At 45.0% G+C, this 26,385-nt stretch overlaps 1 protein-coding gene across 4 annotated transcripts in view; it reads left to right on the forward strand.

Moving 5' to 3' along the window:
* Positions 1-25,457, forward strand: part of SFMBT2 (Scm like with four mbt domains 2) — a 116,819-nt gene extending 91,362 nt beyond the window's left edge. For all 4 annotated transcript variants that reach the window (XM_071424147.1, XM_071424149.1, XM_071424146.1 and 1 more), the window contains 6 exons: positions 3,376-3,485; positions 10,439-10,614; positions 12,041-12,213; positions 15,086-15,334; positions 17,061-17,189; positions 19,200-25,457. In XM_071424147.1, the coding sequence (XP_071280248.1) occupies positions 3,376-3,485; positions 10,439-10,614; positions 12,041-12,213; positions 15,086-15,334; positions 17,061-17,189; positions 19,200-19,340 (978 nt within the window). In that variant the 3' untranslated portion in view covers positions 19,341-25,457. The remainder of the gene's footprint in view (positions 1-3,375; positions 3,486-10,438; positions 10,615-12,040; positions 12,214-15,085; positions 15,335-17,060; positions 17,190-19,199) is intronic.
* Positions 25,458-26,385: the final 928 nt, after the last annotated feature.

Raw genomic sequence — 26,385 nt, forward strand, 5'->3', positions numbered from 1 at the left:
ACTTTAAGGTAGTTGTATGTAATAAAGGCTGACTTGAAGTTAAATTAAAATAAACACATTGTCAGCTTTAGTTTTAGTACTGGGGTCAGAATATCTAAGAAGCACAAACAGTTCTTCATATGTGCCAAGAACTCCTCAGCAACCTTGTAAAATAAAACAAGGTGTCTAAGTTCTTAAGACTCCAGGTGATCTATAACCTCCCCATATTTTAGAGAAATATGCTGTAAAGATTAATTGGTTTCATTGCTTACTGCTCTTACTGTTTTTAAGACACTTTGCTCTTTGTCTATTTAAAAAGAAAATGGACCATGACATAAGATGCCTTTTAGATCCTAGATGATCTAATGAAAGAATCCCAGATAACTCTTCTGCTCCCCTCTCTCTGTCCCACAGACACATCAGTATTCCAAGTTAAAAAAATAAGTTTACTGCCCTGCTTTGAGGCCACCCTGGGATTTAGCATCTCTTATTAGGTAGGAATGTGGGATTATAACTCAGATAGAGGAAGGAAAACGAGTTTTTCCTCATAAGAATGCTGATCATTGAGGTCTTGAATAGGAGAAAAGAGTTGTGATCATATTTTTTAGCTGTACCTTGTCAGTGATATCTCCTAAGGAAACTTCATCCATCTCAAAACTTGAGACTGTTTCAAGGGGGATGGAGATGGGAAATGTGTGAGCACCAGAGAGCTGTCATGGGAAGAAAAGTGCTGAACTGCCCAGTGGCATCAGGCACACCAGATATACTCAAAAAAGAGCCCCTGTGCACATGGAAATACATGACATGGAGAACTTCATGAATACCAGGTGCTTGTGAGGTGGGGCAGGGGCTTGTGATGGTGCTGCCTGATGATGTTCACTGGTGTGACTCCAGCTCAGTCAGCTCTGAAAATCCAAAGGCAAGCAGCATCAATATAAAACCTCACTGATGGACAACAGCAAAGGCTGAGCTTGCCTAATCCCCCCTGTGCTCCAAGGCACCCAAACCAATCCTGATGCTGAGGGCTGAAATTCAACCACCAAAATCTCCTACTGGTCACGCTCCAGCCAAAGGAAATTTGACTTGTCTGAGATGGTTGATGTAATTTTCCATCTCCAGAGAAAGTTGGAAACTGGTCTAGGTTTCTTCACTGGTTTTGTTTAAATCACAGTTAATTTTCTTTTCCAAAATTCTGTTTGTTTGCATTTAATAGAGTGCAATATGAAGTGATAGTGTTGCTAGAAGGTACCACTGTTACTATGATGGTGGACCTTTGCTGTAGGGTAAAATGCCAAACCCAGTGACTCACATGAGATACAAGAAGAGTAAAAGCCAGAGGTTTTAAATTTTAAGACCAGAGGTTTTAATTTCTTTTTTTTTTTTTCCTTCCGTGAAAAGGAAATAATTGTTCTTACAAAACACTCATTTTTTTGAACTGAGTGTAGAACTTTGCAGAGTCCTGCTGGTGACAAGCCAGCTTTGAGAAAAGTCCTGGCACTGTGGGTGCCTGTGCAGGGCTGCAGTTGATTAGGTGTCTGGGAGAACGCCCAGACAGGGCCACACTGGTACTGCAGGGTTGGGTTTTCTTTTCTTGCTCGTTTCCCAGCTATTCTGACAACTCATGCAAGCACCATTTCACTGGTGAGGGGGCAGGACAGCACTGCTGGTGGAAATTGGTCAACAAGGTGCCCCAGCAGCCAGTGGGGTGGGTGTAGGGGTGTGCTCAAGGAGAGCTTTGCCAACAAACTCCTGTCCAGGGCTTAAATAACTCCCTGGGTTTGCTGATCAAGGCACCTGATGAGCTGTGAACGAGTGTGGCAGCCCCCCAGGCACTTGATGTTTTTGAAAACCCACTTCTGGCTTCCTCATATCAAGTGTCAGAGTCCAGTGCTTCTCAGTGTGTGTGGGGAGAGACCAGCAAGAGAGATGTGGGTGAGCAGCTGGAAGGGCTCACTCAGAAACTGTCATTTCATAGCATTTTAAATGGTTTGGGTTGTATGGGACCATAAAGATCACCCAGGGCCAGCCCCTGCCATGGGCAGGGACATCTTGCACTATCCCAGGGTGCTCCAAGCCCCATCCAGCCTGGCCTTGGACACTTCCAGGGATCCAGGGGCAGCCACAGCTGCTCTGGGCACCCTGTGCCAGGGCCTCACCACCCTCACAGGGAAGCATTTCTTCCTCATATCCACTCTAAATCTACGCTCTGTCAGTGTTTGGTGTCTCTAATTGGACTTTTTTGAAGAGTGGTTTGAGTTATGTTTCCAAGGGCCCAATGATAAATTAAATTTTGCTTCTAGTAAATAACCTATCCAAGCAACTCCAGCCAGTGCCGTTTTACAGAGTGCTCTGCAGCATTAAGTGAAGCCCTTGCCTGAAAATGATTAATCCTGTAGGGTTTTCAAAATGCTAGCAAATCCTCAGGTTGCTGGATTTAGAGGGGGAAAAAAAAACAACCCAGAAAAAACCAACCAAACAAACATAAACACATTGGTCACTGCAGTATGACCTAGTTATTTTTTCATTTCTGATGAACTCTGTTCATGGTTGCTGGATAAACTTCATGTTCATCAATCTGAAATCATTTTGCAGGCCCCCAAGGAATTAAGAACAGGCGTTAGGTAACGAGCTAAATTAGATGAAAACCAATCCAGATTCACTGTGGGATCACTCATGTGCATACAATGCAGAGTGTTCAAACACACAGTCTGGTGCTGTTAAGAGATTTGTTTTCCTTGTGTTTATCTCCCTATGCCAAGGGTAGGCTATTAAAGCTTGGATTTCCTGAGCCAATAGCAAGAATCATTTTTATTCTCACTGACTTTGGATTAAAAGGATTGGCACATGTGTTCTCTGGTACAGAGTGGACACACACTGGGCTCCAGGCACACCTCCTGCAAACTCTTTTTGTGGAGACTTCATTGCTATTCTGTTAATACAGTCAAGGCACACAGCTCTCAGGCTCTTCAGTACATTGCTGACCTCTAATGTGTGAATTTCCCCTTCAGTGTTCACTGCGTGGTGGTGCACGTGGCCTGTACCTGGTTGTGCCTTTATTTCTGCTTTCATTTTTTTAATTAAACTGGTCCATGATGGGTGTGCAGTCTGTGCAATCTGCTTTGGGTGAGAGGGTTTTCCACAAAGACAAAATCAGCGGTTAGCAGATTTTTGGGGTTGAACAGAAGCATTTAATGCAGTTACCTTTTCAGACTCAGGTGTTATCCATGGTATGGCAACAGTTACATATTCTGGGACCCCTCCTCCTTGCATCCAGCACTTAACCTGTGCAGCCAGGACAGAAACAAGCACCTGCAAGCTGCTCCTGCCCGTGCAGCACCTGTGTGGTCAAGGACTGCTTTTAAAGCCATCATTGTTGCTGGTTTTATCTCCCCATAGGTTCTCAGCATGGTGATCAATGCAGCTTACAAGCCAGGGAGTGTTTTACGAGAACTGCAGCTTGTGGAGGACCCTCAGTGGAATTTCCAGGAGGAAACACTTAAAGCAAAGTAAGTCTTCAATGTGTGTTCTTTTATTTGGGAGGTTTCAGAAAGGAAACTAACTGGGGAAAAAAAAAAAATAGAAGAAAAGGGTTTTTTCCTATTGAGTTTTACTTTTCTAATTATCGTTTTGCTTCATTGAATTATTTGACTCATTCCATAGCAACTTCAGAAATGAAATATTCACCTGAACAGTTCATTTCTTTTGTCTTTCTCCAAGCAGCCATCCAGGTTTTGATGAAGTCAAGTCCTGAGTTTTATGATAAGCTGTTCTTATAAGCTTGGCTATTACTGAATGAACTAAATTCCCAGGTTTCTAGATGGAGGAGTATGGCTGCTTTTAAATTAGAGCCTGTCAGGGTAATGCAGAAAAAAATGGTGAGAATGAGTGGCACCAAAAAAAGTTCAGACAGATTAGCAGGGACACATTTTTTAGCAGGGGTGTGATTAGGGCAAAACAGATCAGAGATTCAGGTCAAGATTTGATGCCTTTCTAGAAAATATTCTTCAATTATCTTCTAAACAGCACCAAAGAATACTGAATTCCTCCTTCCAGCATTAAAATCTACCTGTTTATGTCTTCTTTATGTAATGGGCACTATACTTAGGATGTATTTCAACAATTGTTGCCTCTCTGAGAGAGGGGAGTCTTATGACTAAGCTCTCTCCAGAGTCCTTCTGAAGAATAATTCTTCCCACTTGAAGATGTATCTCAATAAATATTTCTTTGAAGAAAGCTTTCTTTGTTGACTAATGGTCACCTTAACTTTTTAAGTGCTGTAGTTAAATGCAGTGAATCTCACCCTTTGTACTGAACTCTGTAACTCCTTTTCAAAGAAAAGCAATTTTCTCTGGGTTATTTGATATGAATAGCTGCCAAACACAGCACTATTGATGGCTACTGTATTTGCTCTTTGCCCATGCAGGTATTGCAGAGAGTTCATGTGTTCTGTGGTTGAGGGAGGGACTTGAGAAACTTTTACTCTGTGTACACTTAAACTGCTTTCCTGAAGGAGGATTGCAAACTGAAATGGAGATCTGCTAAAAACATCCTATTTTCAATTTGCTGCTTTCACCCATGTGGAGTGTTGGGCTTTTGTGTTTGTTGTGGATGGAAGTCTAAAAGTCAACTTTGTGCATGCAGATTTTCATTTAAAACAGGTCTTTGTCCATGACCTGGTTTTCATTGATTCCAGGATCTCACATCTTGTGCTACAAATATCAGATAATTCACTCCTGCAGGTACTTAGCAGTTGTGAAATCAAGTTGTAATGCCCTATATTACTTAACATCCTCTCCTGCAAAGAACTGAGCTTACAGGCACTTTTCCTATTAGCAGTATCCTGAGTAGGATTTTGTTGGACTTTCCCATTTGAGTGTGGGGATCTGCCTTGTGCAAAAGCAGAAATACCTATTTCTTAAAGCTGCAATCCATATTTCTAATGGGAGACAGCCTGGGAAATGTTTACCTGACCATCCATGGTAGTATTTTACGTTGGCCCCCCCAGTCACAGTCCATGTTTGTGTTCCTGCATGCTGGCAGCCCCAGCAGGCATCCACCTCGCTCTCCAGGGAGTCAGGCAGCATCTTTCAACTTCATTAAGCCACAGAATGGGTCATCACAAGCTCAGAGCCCTGACAGCAAGCATTGAAGGGCTTTCTGAGAGCAGCAGTGGATTCTCCTCCTGTGTGGCTCCTGAGGAGACAAAGCTCATGGGGCTGGGCAGAACCTGGCTCCTGCAGCTCGCTGGCTCCTGTGGCTGCTCTCTTCACAGAGCAGTGCTTGTGGTGGTGCCAGCTTGTCTGTGGGTAGTTTGAGTACTTTTAAGAGTGGATGGCAGAGGATTGACATGACCCAAGACTGTCTGGCTACCCTAGGACTTCTTCTTTTTTCCTTTTCAGTTTGCTCCATCCCAAAGTCTTAATTGCATTTGGTTGTTCAGGAGCAAAAAAGAAAATACAGTCATGAAACCAGATACTGTGGAACATTCGAACAGCAAATGACACTTTCCACCAGGTGTGACAATGCTCCAGAGTCTTAAACAGAGATCTGTAATATGAAACACAGGTCTGCAATGAGCAACTTCCAGCTCCATGGGCTCTGGATGGTGCCTGTTGCTAAGGGTGACAGCTCCAGAGCCAGCTGTGATGGGACACTTCTTGTCACCCTCTTTCTGATGTGGGCTGGCACCTCCTTGGATCTTGGCAGTGCTGTTTGTCTGCAGTGCCTGCAGCAGGGTAGAGCAAAGGGATAGGTGAAGAGAAAGCTGCTTTTCCCACTGTTCCAAATCCAAGGTTTTGCACTGCCAGGAATGCATTATCTCAGTCCTGGGGCAGCCTGTGTTCAGTTCACTCTGCTGCCGTGAGTGACCACTGTGGAATCAATTACACTCACCTTGCAAAGAAGATAAAACAATTTAGATTGTCCAGAGAGATGTGTTTGCAGTGTGTGATGGCAGCTGCTTCCCATCAGCGCTGCTGGCTCCGTGTGAGAAGAGTCAAACCTGATTTATTGGTGATGATGAGTTAGAAATGTCAGGCTTGATCCTCCTGGGTTCCCATGAGGGCTGGTTGAAGCTGTCAGCATTCAACCCTTATAGTTCTGATGCTCTTAAGTGCAGTGCCTACATCTTGATTTGCCTTCCCAATTTTACATAAAATGCTTAAGGGACTTCATGCTTTTCAAGGGTTTTCATTTCTAAGGGCTGATAATGGGGCTGTTTGGATTTACCCATTTTTGCAGGGCTTTGGACATAAACAAAAGCAGTGTGTGCACAAAGTTGTCTCCTGGGTCTTGTATGAAGCCCAGTTGATCAAAATAATAAAGATGAGTATTCCTGAACTCCTTCATTAAATGAAATCCTGAGAACTGCTCAAATCCAGTAGCTGAACTCCAGGAATATTTACCCCTATGCCAGACATCATTGCTTATTTATGAGGCAGCATTTCAAAGAAAGCCTTTTCACTGCAGCTGCTTTAGAAGACTGCCTTTAACTTGTGATAGGTGAGGTGTTTGAAATCTTCTTTGCCTCAGCCTTTGCTAGTGAGGGTTTGCTCTCAGGCTTCCCAGGGCCCTGATCCTGTTTGAGGGAGTGAAGTGCTACCCACAGTAGGTGGAAAAGAATCTAAAAACCCTGGAAGCAAAGTGGATGTGTGCAGTTGGGATGTGCATGGAAGCAGTTGGGATGCAGCCAGCTCTGCCTGGGAGAACTGGCCAATGTCATTGCAAGGCGTGTTTGGAAGTTGATGAGGATGAGGGAAGAATGCTAATTTTTGGAAAAGACAATTCTGACACCCCTCCTTAGGAAGGACAAGAAGGAGGATCCAAGTAACTGTACACTGTCAGTTCAGTTTTCCTGGAAAGGTTATTAGCCAAATCATCTTGGAAGCCATTTCTGAGAACGTGCAGGACCGGTAGGGGATGGGCAAGAAGCAAAGGGTGAGTTGTGCCTGATGTGATGAGGTAACTGGTTTGGGGTTGAGGAAGAAACAGTGGAAATTAATTTGTGTTCATTTTGAGCAAGGCTTTACAAGCCAGGATCAGTGGAATGATTTAAACCTTTTATTTCTCTAATCAGGAGACTTAATGAGACAAGGCCTTAGAACCAGAGCATTCCAGTGCCCTTTCTGAATCCGGTGTTCAAGAGTACAAAATGCCACTGGAAGATGAAATAGCTTTGAAGGAAGTTAACTCCTTATGTTTGGCAGACTTTAAGGTAGACAGACAAAATGGAAATTTCTTTAAAAGAGTAGAAAGGAGTTTTCAGTCCCCCAAAAGGAAATTGAGACTTTTTAGTTGCTCAAATTAGTCTCAAGAATTGTCAGAACACCTTAGAATGGGACTTTTGAAAATGAGGTTCTCAATGTTCTTGCTTTTTGAAGTTTTTCAGCAAAAGACTTTCTGTGTCATCACACAGCAGTCCATAACTGGAGTTCTGGAAGGCAGTATGTTCTCATGAGCCTCTAATCTATTTTAGGGAGTTTCAACAGAAGAATTCTATTGCAAAGTGCTGTTCATTTAATATTTTTGCTCGTGGATCAGCAAGTGTACTTTTCATGGAAATAGTTGCAGCCTTAAGGTTTTCTCTGTGTTTGGCATCTGAGGGCAGAGAAGGGGAAAGAGGAAAGAAAGATTCTTTTGGTTTTAGCTGGAAAATCTTTTTTTCTTTAAAAAAAGAACAGCAATTTCTAAGAAAACCAAAAATATTATCCTTGACACAGCAATTTTCCAAGTCTCCAGTGGTGCCATGCTGTGCATGTAGATACTTGCTGCTTGCAGGTGGTTGAGAAGATAGGAACCCTGCTATAAGAACATAAATAGGGGCATCAGTAGTTGGTAACTTTCTGAGAGATGCTAATGGAAAATGTTTTCTGACAAAGGAGCTCCTACTACATGGCTGTCCTAGAAGCAGCTCAGATTACATTTGGTGGTGCCTGAGTTAAAAAATCTTTAGTGTGTGAGGAATATGGAAAATATTAGGAGAACCTGGTTTATAGTTGAAAGAGGTGCTGCCAAGACCAAAATGATGTAAAAAATACTGCTGTGGCCAGTGCTAACACCTTGGCTTATTGAGACTGATTGCTGCAGTCATGGAGATCTCCATTTTGCCATCCTCTCTGTTAATTAAAATGTGTGTTGCATTCAAAGCAGACGATGAAATCAGTCAGTTGTTCATTTTCCTAGTTTCATCTTTTCCTTTCAGCAGGCACTGCAGTACAATGGGTCCTTCCTGGGCAGCCAAACACAATAGGAAGCACACAGTTAGAAAAAGTCAGCCATCCTTGAATAATACCCATCAGGCAGCTTTCTTAGCTTATAAGAAAGAAGATCAAGAAGCAATTTGATTAGAGTGCTTTTGCAGGGAAACAAAACCAGATGCAGTCTTTTCATCCTAGTGCTGAAAGTCAGAACAAGGACAAATAAATGTGAGTTAAATTCAGATGCATCCAGACATAAAATGAGGTGTAGGTACAGGTGCTCCCTGTGCCATGATTCTTCCAGTGGGGAGACCCTCGAGGCTGGTGCTTGTCTGGTAGTGCTGTTTTAGTCCAAGCAGAGTTATTTGGGTCCAGCTGAAAGCAGCACAGTGAAATCTCTGAGAGCAGACTCACTGACCCAACAATCCAGGTTGTCGTTAAACTTCATGGCTGCTGGAGAAGTAATAAGTGCAGGAGTCTTTTCAAACACATTGAAAAGAAATATAAAACTTTCATAAGTAGATGCATTTAAATGCCTGTGGCATTTAGTGGTTTTGTTATATCAGGTATTGCCAAACCCTGCTCAGCCAGCCTGCCTCTGCAGCTGTTTCATGGGGAAGCTGGGATCATAACAGTGCTCTGTACCTGAAGGGAACATTTTCCCTTTTACATCATCTCTCCAGGTCTTTAAGGGTGTGTGAAAAGTTGGCTCATGAAGTCATTCATGCATTCAGGTGAATGAATCCAGGATTGTCCTGGCACCAAAAGGGGGATCAGAGCCTGGCACCTTGCAGGAATGCTCTTTCACATTTTATGCTGAGGTGATAATTTGGATTGTGACCTGAGCATGGTTGGACTGGGATGTTCTCAGACTCAAGTTTCATTTGGGTTTCCCCTTTAGAACACTTCTTGTGCCACAGTTTCAAACCCTTTTCTCACACCTCTTTGTTTCAGAAAGAGCTGTCTGAATGTTTTAGCTCTCTGGTCACATCTTTATTTCACCACCTCCTCCTCTTCCTCTTCCATATCTATCAGCAGCTGCTAGGAAACTGCGGATCTTAATACACTTACAAACGCTTTGTTTCATTTTTCCTGGTGACTGTATCTTTCTCTTTCCTTGCCTCCCATCCAGTAATCTTCCTTCCACTGTTGTTCCCTCTTTTCCTTTTGTTATGTGTTGCTTTTCCCTCCTCTGAGCACATTTGTAATGCCAGCACCGGGCTCTGGCATGGTTGTTCCTCGTGTTGCATTCCTCAGGATATGTAAGAGATGTTTTAAAAACCTTATCTCACTGTTTACAACAGCTTGCTGCTGCTGTTTAATAAATTACGGGGATAATTGGTTTTCCAGGGTTCACATCTACAATGTAGTACAGCAGGGATGTAACTGTATCTTTCTCAGCCATTTATCACTCAGAAACACTTCATATGAAACACCGAAATAAACGTTTTAGTGGCGTAGCAAATTTAAGACAAACCTTTCATTGCAGGTTTCTGCTCCAAGCATTCCCTGCAGGAATCAGTTTTTAGGACCTGTTGCTGCAGCCCTGTTAAATAACTCCAGAGACTCCTGATGAGTTCCTCAGGTTTTGCAGTGCCCACATCTCAGAGTGGTGAAGTCATCTGGTCCTGGGGTGCCAGAGATTGGTGTTTCACCGAGATACTTCTTCAATGAGTGTGTCCTGATAGCCACAGCTGGCACCATGAGTCTTGGGGATTGTTGGGAGCTGGAACATGATATGGGAGCAGGAAAGATGGCAATGGAGAAAACCAAAAGTGCACTGGGGGCTTAGAGAGTTGAGTGGTGACCAGAAAGCTCTGCAAGGTGTGTAAGCATCTGATCATGGGTCAATATATGAGGAGAGACTGCATCCCTCTCCCAAAACCTTTGCATCAGTTCACAATAAGGCCTTGCTCTCCTGTGTAGTATCCTCACCAAGCCTACTGAGGTTTTTTTCCTTCTCTTGCCATATCTACAGATATATCCAGTGTGCACATAGATTCCTTCCCAAATCATGTTCACACCTTCAATTTCCTTTCCTTTCTCGAGTCCATCTGAAATGGAGCCACTAAAAAAAGTGGAAATTTCTTTAAAAGAGTAGAAAGGAGTTTTCAGTCCCCCAAAAATGTTCTGCCTGCATTCTCAAGAGAGTCACTCTCCCAAAAGTCCCTGGGGAGGATCTCTCCCTGGCAGAGGGGGGTCTGGTCTGCAGCACCACAGGATTTTGCTGGATGGGTGACGTGGGGTCCTGTACTCGTCCCTAGGTACAGGGGGAAGACGTATAGGGCGACCGTGAAGATCGTGCGCACGTCGGACCAGGTGGCAGATTTCTGCAGGAGGGTCTGTGCCAAGCTCGAGTGCTGCCCCAACCTCTTCAGCCCTGTGCTGGTGGCTGAAGTCTGCCCCGAGAACTGCTCCATCCACACCAAAACCAAGTACAGTGAGTATTGGGAAAATGATCTTGGTGCTGGCTGGGAACCAGAGGAGTGGGAGGTGGTGTGTGGTGAAGAACAGGAGCTGTGTGATATGTTCATACTGTTGAGGATTCATCTCATCTAAGAGCAGTTATTTAATCCTGAGGCCACCACAGGCTCCCTTGGAATCCTGTACCAGAAAACTGTCCCTCTTACTGCATCCTAATGCATCTGTTTGATAGCCGTCACTTTTTGGAAGTCTTGAATTTTCTTCATATCTAAAGTTAACACAAGGAGCACATAAAAGGAACCTGCAGTGGGGAGCTGAGATTTTAACTTGCTACATCTGAGACAGCTTTGTTAGGTGAGATGAATCCTCCTTGTAAAGAGTTTCTGGCATACACACCAGCACAGGCCAGAGCCACAGTGCTGAGGTGCTGGAAGGTTTGAACACAGACTCTCTACTCAGTGTTTAATACTTAAACATGATCCTGCCTGTTCAGGAAGGTTGTTGTTAGTGTTCAGTTCTTTTTGTTGTCAATGTTATTGGAATTATTGGCTGTCAGACAGGTCAGGAAAGTGGAAGGGAGTGTTGTCCTTCTTCCACAAAGGTTGCAAAAAGCAGTGTAATTGACCTAAAGCAATTCTTTGAGTTCGGTGCCAGTAGAAGGAGGAACGTGCACAGGGGGATACTGAGATCCCTGGGGATGGGTTTCTCTAGAAATCTACACCTGAGCTGGAGTCCTGGCTCCCACTCGTAGCAAATGGAGAGCTGGAGGAGCTCCAGCTGAGGTTGTCCCATCTCAAAGTTGATGGTTTATGTGACTGGAAGAATTTTTCCTCAGAAATCCATTGATTTGCTGAAAGGCTCAGTTCAGTTATGAACTTTGCCACGGGTGCCAAGGGCCATTTTAGTTGTCCTGGTATACTCTAGCTCGTCAAGGACATTGTGTCTTTCATCCCCAGAGTGTGTCAAAAGGCATTTAATACAAACATTTAATGTAAGGTCAGAGGACTTAATTTCAGCCTGGTCCACAAAATAGTTAAAAGTAATAAAAACCCATTCCTTTGTACATGATTGAGGCTAGCTGGCCCTCTCCCCTCTCTGCTGAAAACTTCAGCAACTTTACCTCACACAGAACTGCATTGGATCAAATCTGGAACTTGTTGGCCTCTTTCCCTCCAAGTCACTGCTCAGCTCTGCCTAAACACATTGTTAAATCCTGAAGTCTTCATTCATCATCAATAAATCTGGATACATAGGAGCTGTAACACTCTGTGCTTGTCCAACATGACCTATTTATGCTGTACAATTTTTTTTTCCCAAATCAATTTATTTTAAAGTTTAAATTGCACTTAGAGTACATTCCTGAAACTGTAGCAAGGAGCAAGCCAAGGTTCCCTTCTTTGGTTGTTAAACTTTTTAATGGGCATTGTGCTTTATTTCTCCAGCTTATTATTATGGGAAGAGGAAAAAAATCATTAAGCCACCGATTGGGGAAAATAACAACCTGAAAAGTGGCCATGTCAAGCCAGCCAGACGCAGAAAGAGGCGGAAATCCATCTTTGTGCAGAAGAAAAGGAGATCATCAGCTGTGGATTCCAATGCTGCAGGCTCTGCAGAGGTTTGTGCCACACTGGATAAACCAGCAAAAACTCCTTGGTCTCTTCTTCTTGTCCCCCATTCTGCATTTTCCTTTTGGGGGGCTTCTCAGCACACCTGAACACTTCCAGTTTCTATTTTGGATCTTTCCTTGCTGCTCTCTTCCTCTACAATCAGACTGGTTTTACTGGGGCAGTTTGGGGATTTTTGCCTTGGCCATTTCAGAAGTAGCAAGCAGATTTCTTGCTCCCAGCCAGCTCACTGGCTGACATGCTCTAATATCTCCTTTTATTTTATTTCCTTCCTTAAAAGCAGGCAGATGAGCCTGTTGGATGCTTTGCACAACATTTAGCAGAGTGAAGGAGCTCTGTGATCCATGCCTAAGATCTCCAAGTATTGTAATAAATAATAATAGCTCATAGCCATTGTGGTTTCAAGGAATTTTGTATATTTTTTAACTATTCCTAATATTTTTGGCTCATAACATCAAGCCTTAGCATGCAAGCAAATGGTTTGTGTCCCAAATACATGGAATTTGAGGGCTCAGTCTTTCCAGTCTGCTGTGTGATATAACAGGTTCTGAGCCTCAGCAAAGATTCATATCCAGATTAAACCTGGAATAGCCTTAGCTCTGTGTGGGCTGTTTTCTGGGGGCTTTTCCCATGGTGGTAGTAACAGAGCTCGTGTGGTTTCACTTCCTCAGCTGAGTGCCAGTGATTGCTGCTTTGTGCAATGTGAAATAAAATTGGTTTACTTAAATTCCCTCCACTTCAGCTAGAGTAGGTTATTTTATTCAGCTTTCAGTTGATTGCCTGCATCTTCATGGCTTGGTCCTCATTTAGGTGTAGTTCTGCTTCATTTCCTTAGATTATACCTGCTTCAAAGGAACTTAAACTTATGTTAAGCCTAAATCAACCATTAGCCAAGTTTTTCAACCTTTCAGCCAATACAACTATCTTTGTCTAAATTGCTCTTTCACTCAAGACCTGAGCACATGGCTTTGGGTGCCTGCTCACACTTGGAACAGAGATAAGCTGTCAAAGCCATTTGGGCAGGTTATATATATATATATATATAAAGTCCAAAATGCACAGTTTCCATCAGTTGCTGAGTGTTTGTAAAGCCCTGTGTGACAGAAATAACAAGAATCTGGTATAAGGCTTCAAATGAACTTAGGGCTTCACCTCCAGCAGTTCAGTGTTGGGCTGAAAGCAGGGAAATCTGGGTGCAATCCTCTGTCCTGAGTTTTGCAGAAATGTCACTAAAAGAGTCCTATCTTGAACATCTAGCCATTTTCAAAAGGCACCAAAATGTCCCTTTTTTCAGGAGCAATAACACCCTAACGAATTTGAAGCAATGTGAAAGTTTAAAGTCAAGTTTCTGATTTTATTTCATCTCAGTCAACCTGAATTTCATTTTATCCTCTTAGTATTTTCCATTTCTCCTCCTGCACATCTGCAGTGCCACAAGTTTTGAGATACCAGCCCAGGACAGGAACGTTTCATGCCAGATGAGTCATTGCTGTTGACCTTTAGTGATGCACCTTTGCTGGGTGCAGGGTCCTGATAGCACAGTCCTCTCTGGGACAGACTGCCCGAGTTCCTGAGCAGTTCTCAGCCACAGGCAACCTCAGCAAGTTTAAGTGAGATCAGCTCTTTTATTAATGTAGTGATTTAGTGATTTTCAGCTCATTGTGGTTTCAGCCCTTTCAGCTTGCAGGTGCCCAGGCAGGCAGACACAGGGAGAGAGAGGAGAAGGCTGTTTGGAGTTCCACAGTGATGTCTTTATTGATTCTTCTGAGAAGGGTTCCAGTGACAGCTCTTCTACCAGAACCAGGCTAAACCAGCCCTTTATATAGGGTACAGGAGGATCAGAAATGGTCCAATGGCAAGGGTTAAAAGAAAGTGATCTATAGGGTTATACAGAGGGTTCCAAAAGGCAGAAGAGGGGCTTCTGGCCTATTCACCATGACTTGGCATTTCCTGTCTTTAGGCTTCTGCACGCCACGGGGCCCTTGCAGACCCAGGGCCTGCTACACTTTAGTTGGGAGGAGAAAAAGAATTTCCTGCCATACACCTTTTTTTCTTCTGCATTTTGTAACAAACCTAAATGTAGGGCTAATTCACTTACCGCCGTAACGAAAACTTGATAATTCACTTAAAATAAATGTTACCCCAGACCAGCACAGCCATGGGAGTGCAGTCTGCCCCATCCATGCCTTTGGATCTGCTGCTGTGTCCGTCTCTTGGGTGCTGTTTGAAATAAACACAGGCAGGAGACTTTTCTCCTTTTTAATGCCTTTATTAAAAGTGATCAGCTCGGGTGGGGACAACCGACGGGTCCACGCTCACACTGCTGCTGCTCCCAGGAGTGACTCAGGGGAGGAGGCAGAGTTCAGCTTTGTCCACTGGTCTGTGGGCAGAGCTGGAGGTTCCATCCTCAGGAGAGCATCAGGAAATCCCTTGTTTGCTTTTTTGGCCTGACCTTCAGGGTCCTGCCTCTAGCCGAGGTCCTCCTTGGCTAGGGCAGGCGTCTCTGCAGACTCTGGACTTTGTTCCTCACGTCCAGACATCACTTTGATCTCTTAATTCTATGTTGGCTCGTTGTTTTTGGGGTCTTTTTGGTAAGTTTGGTGGAGTGGCTTTCCCGTGGCACGCTGGCTCCGAGGTCATTTGCATGCCCTTCTTTCACTGTCCGAGAAGGGCCATCCACCTGGCAGCAGGCAGGGTGGGACTGACAAAAAGGGGAATTCTCAACAATAGGCATTTAACAACCACTCTTAACAGGAGATTACAACATGAAGCTAACAAAGAACTCTCCTCTGCCAGCAACCAGCTCAGCTTGTAACTCTGCAACCTTTTTAAAAAAATGGGTAACCTTTTTTGTGCGTGCAGGAGAGCGAGGAGGACGAGGCGGACGCGATGGAGGACGAGACGGGCAGCGAGGAGACGAGCTCGGAGCTGCGCGATGACCAGACGGACACGTCCTCGGCCGAGGTGCCCTCGGCCCGGCCCCGCAGAGCCGTCACCCTGCGGGCCAGCACCGAGCTGGACAGGCCCCCTGCCCCCGAGAGAGCACGCCGCAGCCGCAGGGCCCAGCCCCACTCCTGCAGCGAGGCCGACAAGGGCACGCCAGCCAAGGAGGTGAGAGCGTGTTTCATAGCGCAGTTCATCCTAAATGGACCTTCAGTGCTGGCATGAGCACGGGCAGGAGACCTTTCTCCTTTTTAATGCCTTTATTGAAAGTGATCAGCTCGGGTGGGGAGAACCGACGGGTCTGTGCTCACGCTGCTGCTGCTCCCAGGAGTGATTCGGGGTAGGAGGCAGAGTGCAGCTTTGTCCACTGGTCTGTGGGCAGAGCTGGGGGTTCCATCCTCAGGAGAGCATCAGGAGATTCCCTTGCTGTTCAGTTCAACATTCGAGCTCCTCTGTCTAGCCAAAATCTTTATGTTAGGGTGAGGGGTAAAAAGGCCTTGGCGGATACTGGATTCTGTTCCTCACATCTGGCCATCACTTTGATTCGTCAGTTTTGTGTTGGCTCGTTGTTTTAGGGGTTTTGGCTAGGTTTGGTGAGGGGTCTCTCCCATTGCATGCTGGATCTGAGGTCATTTGCATGCTGACTCAATGTCCCTTCCCCTTCACAGTCTGGGTGCCATCCTCCAGGAAGCAGCAGGGTGTCACTGACAAAACAGGGAATTCTTAACCATCAACGACAGGTCGTTAACAAAAACAACAGGTGATTACAACAACAAACAGTTAGAACTCCACCCTGGCAGCAGCTGGCCCAACCTGTGAACTCTGCAACCTTTTAAACAAAATGGGCAGCTTTTTCTACTCATAACAAGTGCCAAACTTTGCTGCTCTGAGGAGGGCAGCCCTGCCCTGGTTCTCCACTGTTGGACACCCCTCTGGCTGTCCTGGATGGCTCGAGCACCTGTCAGGGGGCTCAGAGACCTTAGCACAGAGCCCAAGACCCTTTGATTATGACCCATGGAAAAAATTACCAACCTTGTATGAGGATCTGCGAGCCACGAAAGTCTAAGTAGAATGACAGTTAGTTTGTCACAGGGTGAAAAGTAGAATTTTGGGGTTTTTAGAATGGGGTCCCCAGATGGAGGAATTTGGGCATGCCTTGTCCTTCTTTCTCCTTCTTCCTAGCCTCCATCTTCTGGGTGGTGGTGGCACTTTTGGGTTGGTTTAGGGTAGAGACAGATTGTCTAACATAGGTGATAGGTATTGGGAAATTATTGTAAATAATGTACACATAGTTTTTAGTATAAAAAGACAACACCGCCCTGAAGTGGGGAGTGTGCCACTGACTGACCCGATGGATGGACCTCAGCAGGTCAGGAAAAGAATGTTACAGATAACAGAGAATAAACAACCTTGAAAAGCAGAACAGAAGAATCCTGACCCCTTCTTCTGTTGCTGGGCTGGGAAAAGAGACTCTGACACATCTTGGGGTCATCCTGACCACAGAGACTCCGAGACTCCACAGGAGGTTGTTTGCTTTATGATATCACCCTTGGGCCAAGAATGACACAAGAACAGGTGAGAGACCCAATTGCAAGAGGAGAAAAGAAGGGCTTATTACAAGGGATTCTTATATTTTTATAGACCGATAGGATACATTCCACTTGATTGGCTAGTTAATAAAAAACACCTTTCTCACACACCATCCTGGAGAAGAACAGAAAAACAAAGTGAAAAAACACCACCCGTAGATTGTTTGTACTAACAAGTTATCACATTCTTACAACTCCCTAAAAATTCTTACAAGCCACTGGGCTAAACAATTGCCATTTCTGTCTCCCTGACAGGCTGGCATCCACATGATGAAAACCTTTCTTTGTTATTTTTTCCCTCACAGGAAATTAAGCCAGAAGAGGAAGAGAAGCTTGTCCTGGACAGTAACCCACTGGAGTGGACTGTGACTGATGTTGTGAGGTTTATTAAACTCACTGACTGTGCACCCCTTGCCAAAATATTTCAGGAGCAGGTAGAATGCTTTTGTCACTTGTCCCTTTGTGTCTGTGGTGCCTGTTCATGCTACAGGACATCCCACCTTGCTGGCTGGGCCTGGGGCTTGGGTACAGAGACTATGACCAGACTTCAGGTCCATCAGGCCGAGTTATAACACCAGTTTTGGCAAGGCATGAAAGCCCTACTTGAGTCAGGACCTTGAGTCAGATCCTCAGAGAGTCTAGAAACTCAATTGCCTTGTGGAAAGCAGGAGGTTTGGTCCTTTCATGCCAAGGTCCACGGTGCCATACTGATGTCCCATAGGTAGGAACCTCAGTGTAAAAACAGGTCATGGTCACCTGGTACACTCTAGGCTTTCTCCCAGACACATGAGTTCCATCCTGTTCTAAAATACTGGCCTGGGAAGCAGAAAATACTGCTTGAAGCCCAAACTGGCTATCTAAATTTCACTATTAACACCTAGATGTCCAAGGTGTGTAGACACCTAATTCCTGACTATGTTCCTCTGAAGATCTGCCAGTCAGGCCTTGGATGACCTAAATTTAGGAGATGCCAGTCTTCTCCCCATTAAGCAGATAGGTTTGCAGGAGCAAAGCCAGTGCTCTTCATCTCAAGCCAGTGAGAGTGTGTACAACCTATGTGGAAAGAGCCATTCCTTGGCAAATGAGTCGCAGCCTCTGCCGAGGGTAAAGGGCAGCACTAACGAGCTGTAGTTAGGAAAAAACAAGTGTAGTTAATTAATCAGTGGTGTGGCCAGCTGCTCACTGAACTGTCTCTGATTCTTCACCATGGATGACTCCAGCTGCTGTGGCTGGGAGAAGGTGGAGGGTGAGTCTGGAGCGAGTGAAACTCCCCAGAGCAGGATGCTGCAGTTGCTGTGTCACAGCGAGCTCCAGCCATTTGTTAACCAGCCTGGAGCAATGCCAGGGCTTGGAAGCCAAGCCTGTCTCCTTTGCCAGAGAGTTTTATAGTGGCTTGAATCAAACACAGATGACTGGAGCTTTTCCTTGTGAAGCCCTGGTGCAATGGTCTGTGCCATCAGCCTTCAGTGGAGGATGGACTGAGCTGTGGACAGTCTGATCAAAGCAGCACTTCAGGTGTCTAAATACTCCTTGTCTAAATCCTAAGTCAAAATCTTAACTCCAAGTCAATTTAAAGTGCTGCCTAATCAGGGCTGTCCTGGGGAGTTTATGTTGGCTGTGAGTTGCTGTGCATAGACTCTGATCCTCCCTAAAGGGTTAAAAGCAGTTTTGTGGCCTGATCATCTCAGTCTATTAAAGAACAAAGACAACTCGAGCTTTTTATTAAGAAGAGGATCATAAAGCCAGCAGAGGTTCCCAATAAAAGTGCTCATCCAGGGTACTGGTTCATGGAGTTTGGTGCACAGTTATGCTTGAGGGGAAGACATGACCTGCAGAGGACCTTTGCAGCCTACACCATTCTGGGATTGTAGGACATTAGAGATTGCAAGGGCTTTGGGTGTCCAGGCCCCTCTCTTGGTCATTCAGCAGTGGAACAAGGCAGGTCCTGGGTGTACCTGGGTACAGGGCATGGAGCAAGGTAGACATAAATCTGTGCTGAGCAATCCTGGCCAGAGGAGGTGGGGAAAGGGTCTGACTTGGCAGTGGGACCAGCATCAGTTTGTCCATTCTGCTCCCTCCTCTGTCTCCTGGAGTCTCTCTGCAGCCTGTCCCCTGTTTCAGTTCCTCAGGCATAAAATGGACTGATCAGATCTCTGTTGGCTCTGCAGAGGTTCTTTAGGTGATCCCTCATTTCAGCAGCTGGGAGGCTTTTCCCAAGCTGGGAGTTAAGGTGATAACCTATGCAGAGACACTAGACAACTTCTGAAAAACCATGTTGTATCTCAGGAAAACGAGATGAGCAATGTCCAAGTGAGAAAAAAGCAGAGGATAAAATAACTTAATTTTTAGGGCAAACTGCCCTTCTTGTTCCTCCAAACTAGCTTATGCATTCTGCCCTCCAGAGTCCACAAACAAAACCATTTTACCTGTGTTTCTCTCCCCAGGACATTGATGGCCAGGCCCTCCTGTTGCTGACACTGCCCACGGTGCAGGAGTGCATGGAGCTGAAGCTGGGCCCAGCCATCAAACTGTGCCACCAGATCGAGAGAGTCAAAGTTGCTTTCTATGCACAATATGCCAACTGACTGCACTTCTGCATTCCTTCCTCTCCTCCTCCTTGTTCCCTGTCTTTTTTACCATTTCAGCTTGTTCAAGGGGTTTTCTTCCCCCCTTTTCCTTTTTCTTTTCCAAGAACAAGTGGAATTGGAAGCACTGGGAGCAATCTGCAGGGGGAAGAAAAAGAAACACAAAAAGAAACGAGCTACAAATGGAACTAAATTTTCTGTACTTGTAAAGCACATGGAAAGACTGCTGGCATCTCTCCTCATGAGCCTCTCCAACCCATTGCCCAGTGGTGCAAGGCCAGCATGGATCAGCTGATTTGTCACCAAACCAAACCTACCAATGGCAGACACATTCCCAAGGAGAAGGGTCAGGCATTCCCAGGTGGTCATGGTTTGTCTAGGACAATTTCTGGACATGAACATTTCTTTTAGACAGCTCTGACACTCTTCTTTCATATTGAAATGTAAGTCATCATTTGTAGCATTACCTGGGGTTTAACTGCAAGTTTGATCTTGGTGATCTTGCAGTGATCTTTTTTTTTTTTCCTTCCACCTCTCTGGTTTTACAAAAGGAAAAAATGTTACACCAGGCATATAATGGTTATTCCTGACTGAATTTTGAAAGAGGATTCAACCCATGGTCTCTGTGATACCAGACAAAATTGCAGGGGACTGACAGGGGTGGCACAAGACCTGGTGGGGCAGCAGCACACCCTGAGCCACGCTGGCTCTGCACAATCAACTGGAAATCTCTGTGATGGGATCTGTACAGTGCTCCATTCTTGTACAGGAACATGAAGGCTTTCATAGTCAAAATCTTAACTCCAAGTCAATTCAAAGACCTGTCTTAGAGCCACAAGGTGACAGCAGACTGGGATCAGGGACTCCTGCTCACCCCTGTGCTCAGAAGAACCTGCTGACCCACACCAGGCTGCAGCTGCTGCATTCTCCTTCACTGGTTTCCTTCTTAAATTCTTTGGAGAAGAGGGAGGACCTTCAGATATAAATACTCTGGAATACATCCAGATCTTGCCCAGAGGATGTTTTAGGCAGGAAGCACTGACTCTGCCATGCATCACTTGGGAATTCCTGGCTTGCCTTTCAGCAAGTTTCCTGATTTGTCACTGAGGAATGGGATTGGTGCACCTGCTGCAGGCTGGACCAGATGCTGAGACTTCATCAGAAATGTTCTTACATGGGAGATGAGCAGGACTGGATCTGTTCTCAACTGTTGCTTTGTTCTCATGATCTTCTTCAAGTTTTAATTGGTTCAAGGCAGTGTTTGTTGCCTCTGCATCAAATGCTGGGGTTTTGTTCTTCAGAAATCCAGGAAAAGGGTTCTGTAGTGGGGCAGATGTTAAAAAAAAAATGGGGTTTTGACTGTATTTCCTGCTGACAGTGAAATGTGTCAGTACAACTGATTTGATAACTGCTTTGGATCCCTCTCAGGGTCCCCTGAAAGTGTCGCTCAGTGTTTCACCTCTGAAGACTGAAGGATTGAGCCCAGCAAAGTGAGAGAGCAGCTGAGAAAATCAGGGAGGCTGCTTCTGCCAGCTCCTCCTCGCTTCAGCCCAGTCCTGGTGTTCCATCTGTCAGCAGGAGACAGCTCCTGGGAGGATTCTGTCAGGAGAACTGGTGCATGAGGACATTGCAAGGAAGAGAAGCAGGAGGGCTGTTTGCTAAACAGCATCCCAGCACTGATCCTTTACCCATCAAACCCAGCTTCTTCTGCTGCTCAGATGTTCTTGGAGTTTCTGGCCTCTGGGATTTGTCAGAGACATTTCATGCCTTCTGGGACACACTGCAAAAATGTCATTTTTTGTCTCCATCAGCCTTGTAACTGTAGATATTCCTATGGCAGCTAATTGCTCGTGGAGGCATGACTGGGGAGCAGACACACACAGACTCTGAGAGCAACCAGCTCTAGTGCTGGCCAGCCAATGAATGGGTGAAGCATTGAGCCAAGAACATGGGAATCTTTACTGGCTGTTCAGGGAAGTTAAATCATATTCAAAACTAGAACTATTAAACAACATCAAAAAAGTTTTAATTTTATCTTGTGCCGGCTCTTTTATTCCTGCAGATTTCTCTCCCACTATTTGTCTTTCACTTTATTGCTCTTCAGTGTTGCCTCATTTATCACTTTCTGTCCTCCCAGAGAAGTTGATAACCTGAAATCTTTATGCTGAAATTACCTTGGGTGGTAAATGCTTTATTGTTTATCTTTAGTCTGCAGGTTGGGAAGAGTACAGGATTGGGGTACTGTTGGCTGTTGCTTTGGTTGCTTTCCAGAAAAGCTGGAGCTGAACTTCTTGGGTCATTTCTTACAAAAGTGGAGAATGAGTGGTGTGGAGTTTAACTGGACAATGTGCTCAGATTGAACAGAGATCAGAAGGAACTAATTGCCATTGCCTGGACATAATTTCAATTCTGGAACATCTGTAAAGCTTTGGAGTAATGTACTTAAAGGAGATGATGGGCATCCAATCTTGCTGGAGTAAAATGCCACTTCACTTTGCAGTGTACAAGTGCAAACCACTGTAAGTTTGTGGGATTTTTTTGTTCCAGACCAGATTGATTCCAAGTTAAATTCAGAGCTGTTGCAGTTCCACAGATGCACTAATGACAGTGGTGAAGCCACATCTCCCCTCCCTGTTGTGAATTTGGCATCCAGGCCTGAAGTTTGCTGTGTTACCAGCTGCAAAAATGCCACTGCTGAGAAGTGCTGAGCTCATGGTTACCCCAGGCCACTGCCAAGGGCTGGGGAGCAGCCCTGCTCTTGTTTCTGGGCTGTTGGATGCTGACCTTCAGCACACTGACACAGACACTTTGCTCCCACAGGAGGGCTGTGCAGGTGTTCCTGGACTCTCTTCGGGCACAGGACCAAAGATGAGCATTTTTGGAACAAAAACAGGGGGCTGGAGAGTGTATGGTGCCTGCTCATCTTGATCTGCACTGGCTTCTTTGGAGCTTGCACTCAGGCTGAACAGATCCATGGGCAGGTCCCTGCTGCCTTCACAGCCCTTGCCTTGGTAGAATCAGCCAATTCCCACTTTTCAGAGCCAAAGCATCCATCTCTGAAATGGGATGAAATCATTAACTTAAGGAATGTCCATGATTTCCTGCTTGGTTGTCCTGCCTTCTTCCTGCTGTCATGGATGCTCTTCAAGAAAAATGATATTTGATTTCAGGGCTTTTCTTCCTTTTTCAGCTCACAAGCACAGCTGCCAGAATGACCAAACCCTGGTTTTTCCTACCTCTCAGAGGCACAAAGGCTTCTCAGCTCTAGGAGGATTTCAGGGTTTCCAGCTCTTTTGTGTTACCCATATTCCATAACCCTTTATCATTTGGGCCTGCAGGGTGCAGAAACCTCCTAAAAATGCTGTGTGCCCTCAGAAAACACCAAAATCCAGGCACAACCTGTCCTTAGTGAATTATTCAGTAGATGCATGTCCTAGCTGAGATGGCCTGACCCACCCTCACAGATGTGTTTGGATGCCTGGTGGGATTTAAAAAGTTTCTCAGTGGGGCACCTGAACTCCTTTATTTTGCTCTGGGCAAACAGCTGATTTGCCTTAAGCTGGAAAGTCACCATTCCTTGGCTTTAACCTTCAGCCTGTTGCAGTCCCAGTTGTATGGTGTCCCCACCTCAGCCTTTTGAGGGCAAACCTGGCAATTTTGGGCTGCCATCATCAACATTTAGTCACCTCAAAGCCTGCCTTGGTCTTTTCAGGGCACAAAATCGAATTTGGCAGAGCTGCTGTTTCAGAACATCTCAGTGTTTTAGAAGCTCTGTACAATCAGGGCACTTCAAATATTTTGTGCTTTTCTGGTGCAGTGCATGTGGGAAACTCTGAACTCAGAGTGTTCCTCTCATTTCCAAATTCAAGTGCCAAAAGAGAACAACATGCTGCAACTGAACACCATTGAAACCAGCTTTATTATGCATGGATAAATACAGTCCCAAGGGCTCCATTTTGGTGCTAAGAGATGTCACGCTGTATTTTCCATTGCTTGGGATTGCAAAGCTGATTCCTTACTCCAGGAAATATTTTCTGTAATCTGCAACATCTTGAACATTAGATTTATTTTTTTTTTGTTCTCGTGACTGTACACTTTTTAACTTGGATACACTCAACAAATACTCCACCCACAGTACTGGGTGTTTTGGAGATGTTTTATACAGTATATTTATGTAAAAAATTCTTTCAAAATGTGGATGCATGTATATTTTCCCCCTCAATAATATTCTTTATCACATCAGCTGACCCAGAACAAAAGGAATCTGTTACTCAGGATTTAATCCAGAAATAACTGAGGTTAGTGTTAGGGCCCTCAAGACGTGTGGGTTGTGGGACCAGTTTCTCTCACATAAAAGTCAAAAAGTCTGCACTTAATTAACAGAAAATTTAAATGCCTCCTTCTCCTAGCAGGAGAAATGCAGCTGCAGTCTGTCAGACTTCACAAGAGAGGGCTTGTGTCCTTAGGTGCTCATGAACTCCCTGTAAAGGAGCAGAAGCCTTTAATGGTCTCATTTATTCTTTGGTACAATACTCCAGCAAGAAGTGTAAATGGTGTTAATGGCTGCATATAGAATATGAGCCAGTCATCAAAGATCAGAATTTTATAGCCCAGCAGTGCTTTAAATGTCAGCTGTCCTGCAGAGTAAGAGTGGTTTTGCAGTGATTTGGTGCCATGCACAGGAATTCTCTTGCAGAAGACACATGAGCTGCACAAACCTGGGTCATAGTTACAAATACTCGTGGCCTTTCTCTTTTTTTAGTCTGTGGTGTTAATTTTTGCAGTGAAAAAGGTAAGTCTTGATCACTGCCAAGGATGTGGGAGAGGAGAGAGAGGGCTTCAAGAGGAGGGAGCCTGGAGTTCTGGACTTGAGTTGTCTTTGTGGAGAGGGACCTCTCAGAACAGCAGCACAGCTGGGATCTGTGAGCATCATCCCTGAAAGCTTTTCTTTTTCACAGCAGAGATGGTTTTTGAGTCCCAGCAGGGGCCAGGTGAGAGGAGGGAAAGAAGTTTGCAATAGACTCAGAGCCACAATACTGAAAGGTTCTCATTTTTTTTTTCCCAGTGGAGATAGAGAAATCTGACTCAGATGTCTCTAGGCTCATTGGCTGCATAGGAGGGAAAATCAGTCTTTTTTCATTATACCCAACTCCTGTGTGTCTTCTGGAGTTTGGGAGCTGAAGACTCTCCTCTTGCACCTTCCAGACTCCTTAGGAAATACCAGGCTAAAACTTGAGCTCTCTCCCACAGGAAAAGGTGACGTTGCCCTGAGTTCAGGTTGTGGATGTGCAGAACCCTCTGCTCTGTGTTGTGGTGTGACAGGATGAAAATGCTCATTCCCAGGGCACCCCACCTGCTCCTCATTGCTCCAGCCTCTCTGGAGATTATGGACATACAAATGTCTGTAATTTATGCATTGTAAATGTGTGCATTCCATTTCCCAATCCCTGTTCTGCCAGACCTGGTCAGGATGTGCCAAGTTGTTCCAGCAGCCTTCACCTTCAGGGACCTTCTTTCTGGAAAACACCTGGGGAATGGCACCATGACCCTTTCACATGCACAGGCAGGGGTGCCCCGTGTGTTCCAAGGGAGGTGAAAGCCTCAAATGCAGCCTTGGAGGGGAGCTGAGTCTTGTCATGTGCCTTGTGTAGGACAAGGCAAGCACTTCAACCCTCCTGTCTCTCCTGGAGCAGCAGGAATTGGCTCCACAACCAGCAGTTACCCTCCATTCGTGGTGGTGCATGTTGGAAAACTTTTGAATTGTTCTGCATTCCAGTTTGTACTGAAGGTTTTGACTCCCAAGTTCGTGTACATAATCCCTTTGGTGTGTTGATACATATGTGTGTATATATATATGTATATATATGTGCGTGTATATGTATGTGTATATATATATACATATCAATCAATCAATGCTGGTGTTTTTACTTTTTCAAGTTCCCAGGGCGAAGGGCATGTTGTCAGTTTGCTGTAAGATTCTATTCTGTATATATGTTTCCATGTAAATAAGTGAAAATCTATATTCAGAGTTATATTTTAATTTTTATTCAGAATGAAATCCCTTTTTACTTGAAACAGTTGTAAGCCACGTTGTTAATAAAGTAACAATAAGTCATATATTGTTTTTGTTTGTTTGTTTGTTTGACAGGGCTGTGTTTTGATGTATTTGTGTGTCCAGGCTGCCTGGATCAGTTTTGCCTTCACTGAGCCCCCAAACTTCCAGAGGTCCAACACAACCTCCCTGGCTCAGCCCTCCGTAGGCACCAAGCTGAACAGTTTGGGTTTATGCATCTTGAAGTTCTTCCCAGCATCAGGACATGAAACAAGAAAGGTTTGGTGGGTGGTCAGGAGACACAACAGCATCCAAGGACCTTTTAAGGAAGTGATGGGAGCAGGGTGAAGGACAGGAATGGAAATAACTCAGGGAACAACAGGCAAAGGAGGGTGTAGCGACAGAGCAGCTGATGGCGGCAGGACAAGAGTTACAGCAGCACATGGAGTAGGGAGACAGAAAATAAAACTTCCCCAGGTTCACAGCAGCCACTGAAGATGGGGGGGAAGCCATTCTGCAGTGGGGAAAAAATAGCTGTGAATTGCAAAGGGTGGCCTTCAGACATACCTGCTTTGCCAGACAAAACCTTGCGTGCATTGCGTGCCTCGTGTGATGTTTTCCCTGCACTTACAGGCTGTGCTGAGCTTAAATTCCAGCTTTGCATGTCCTGTCACCTTTCAGACCTCTCAGTGGCATCCTGAGTCCTGCTCTAAAGGTCTCTGTTTGTTGGACAGGCTTGGCTACCCAGCATTTGCCACTGGTGTCCTCCCCTGTCCCCTGTGCCTCAGTGAATGGAGGGTGGTGCACACCCCAACAGCTTCCATTGATGTGTGCATGGGAGAAAGTGGGCACAGAGTCCACAGAATTGGCTAACAAGAGTTTGGATGACTTTGGTTTTGCTCCATTGTTGAGTTGTGAGGTCCCCAGGACAAAGGAGGAATTGAGAATCTGACTCCATGTTCTCAGAAGACTGATTTATTATTTTATGTACTT

Source organism: Agelaius tricolor, unplaced genomic scaffold, assembly GCF_023055355.1.
Source record: "Agelaius tricolor isolate 1412-34295 unplaced genomic scaffold, bAgeTri1.0.p SCAF_3, whole genome shotgun sequence".
Classification (NCBI taxonomy): domain Eukaryota; kingdom Metazoa; phylum Chordata; class Aves; order Passeriformes; family Icteridae; genus Agelaius; species Agelaius tricolor.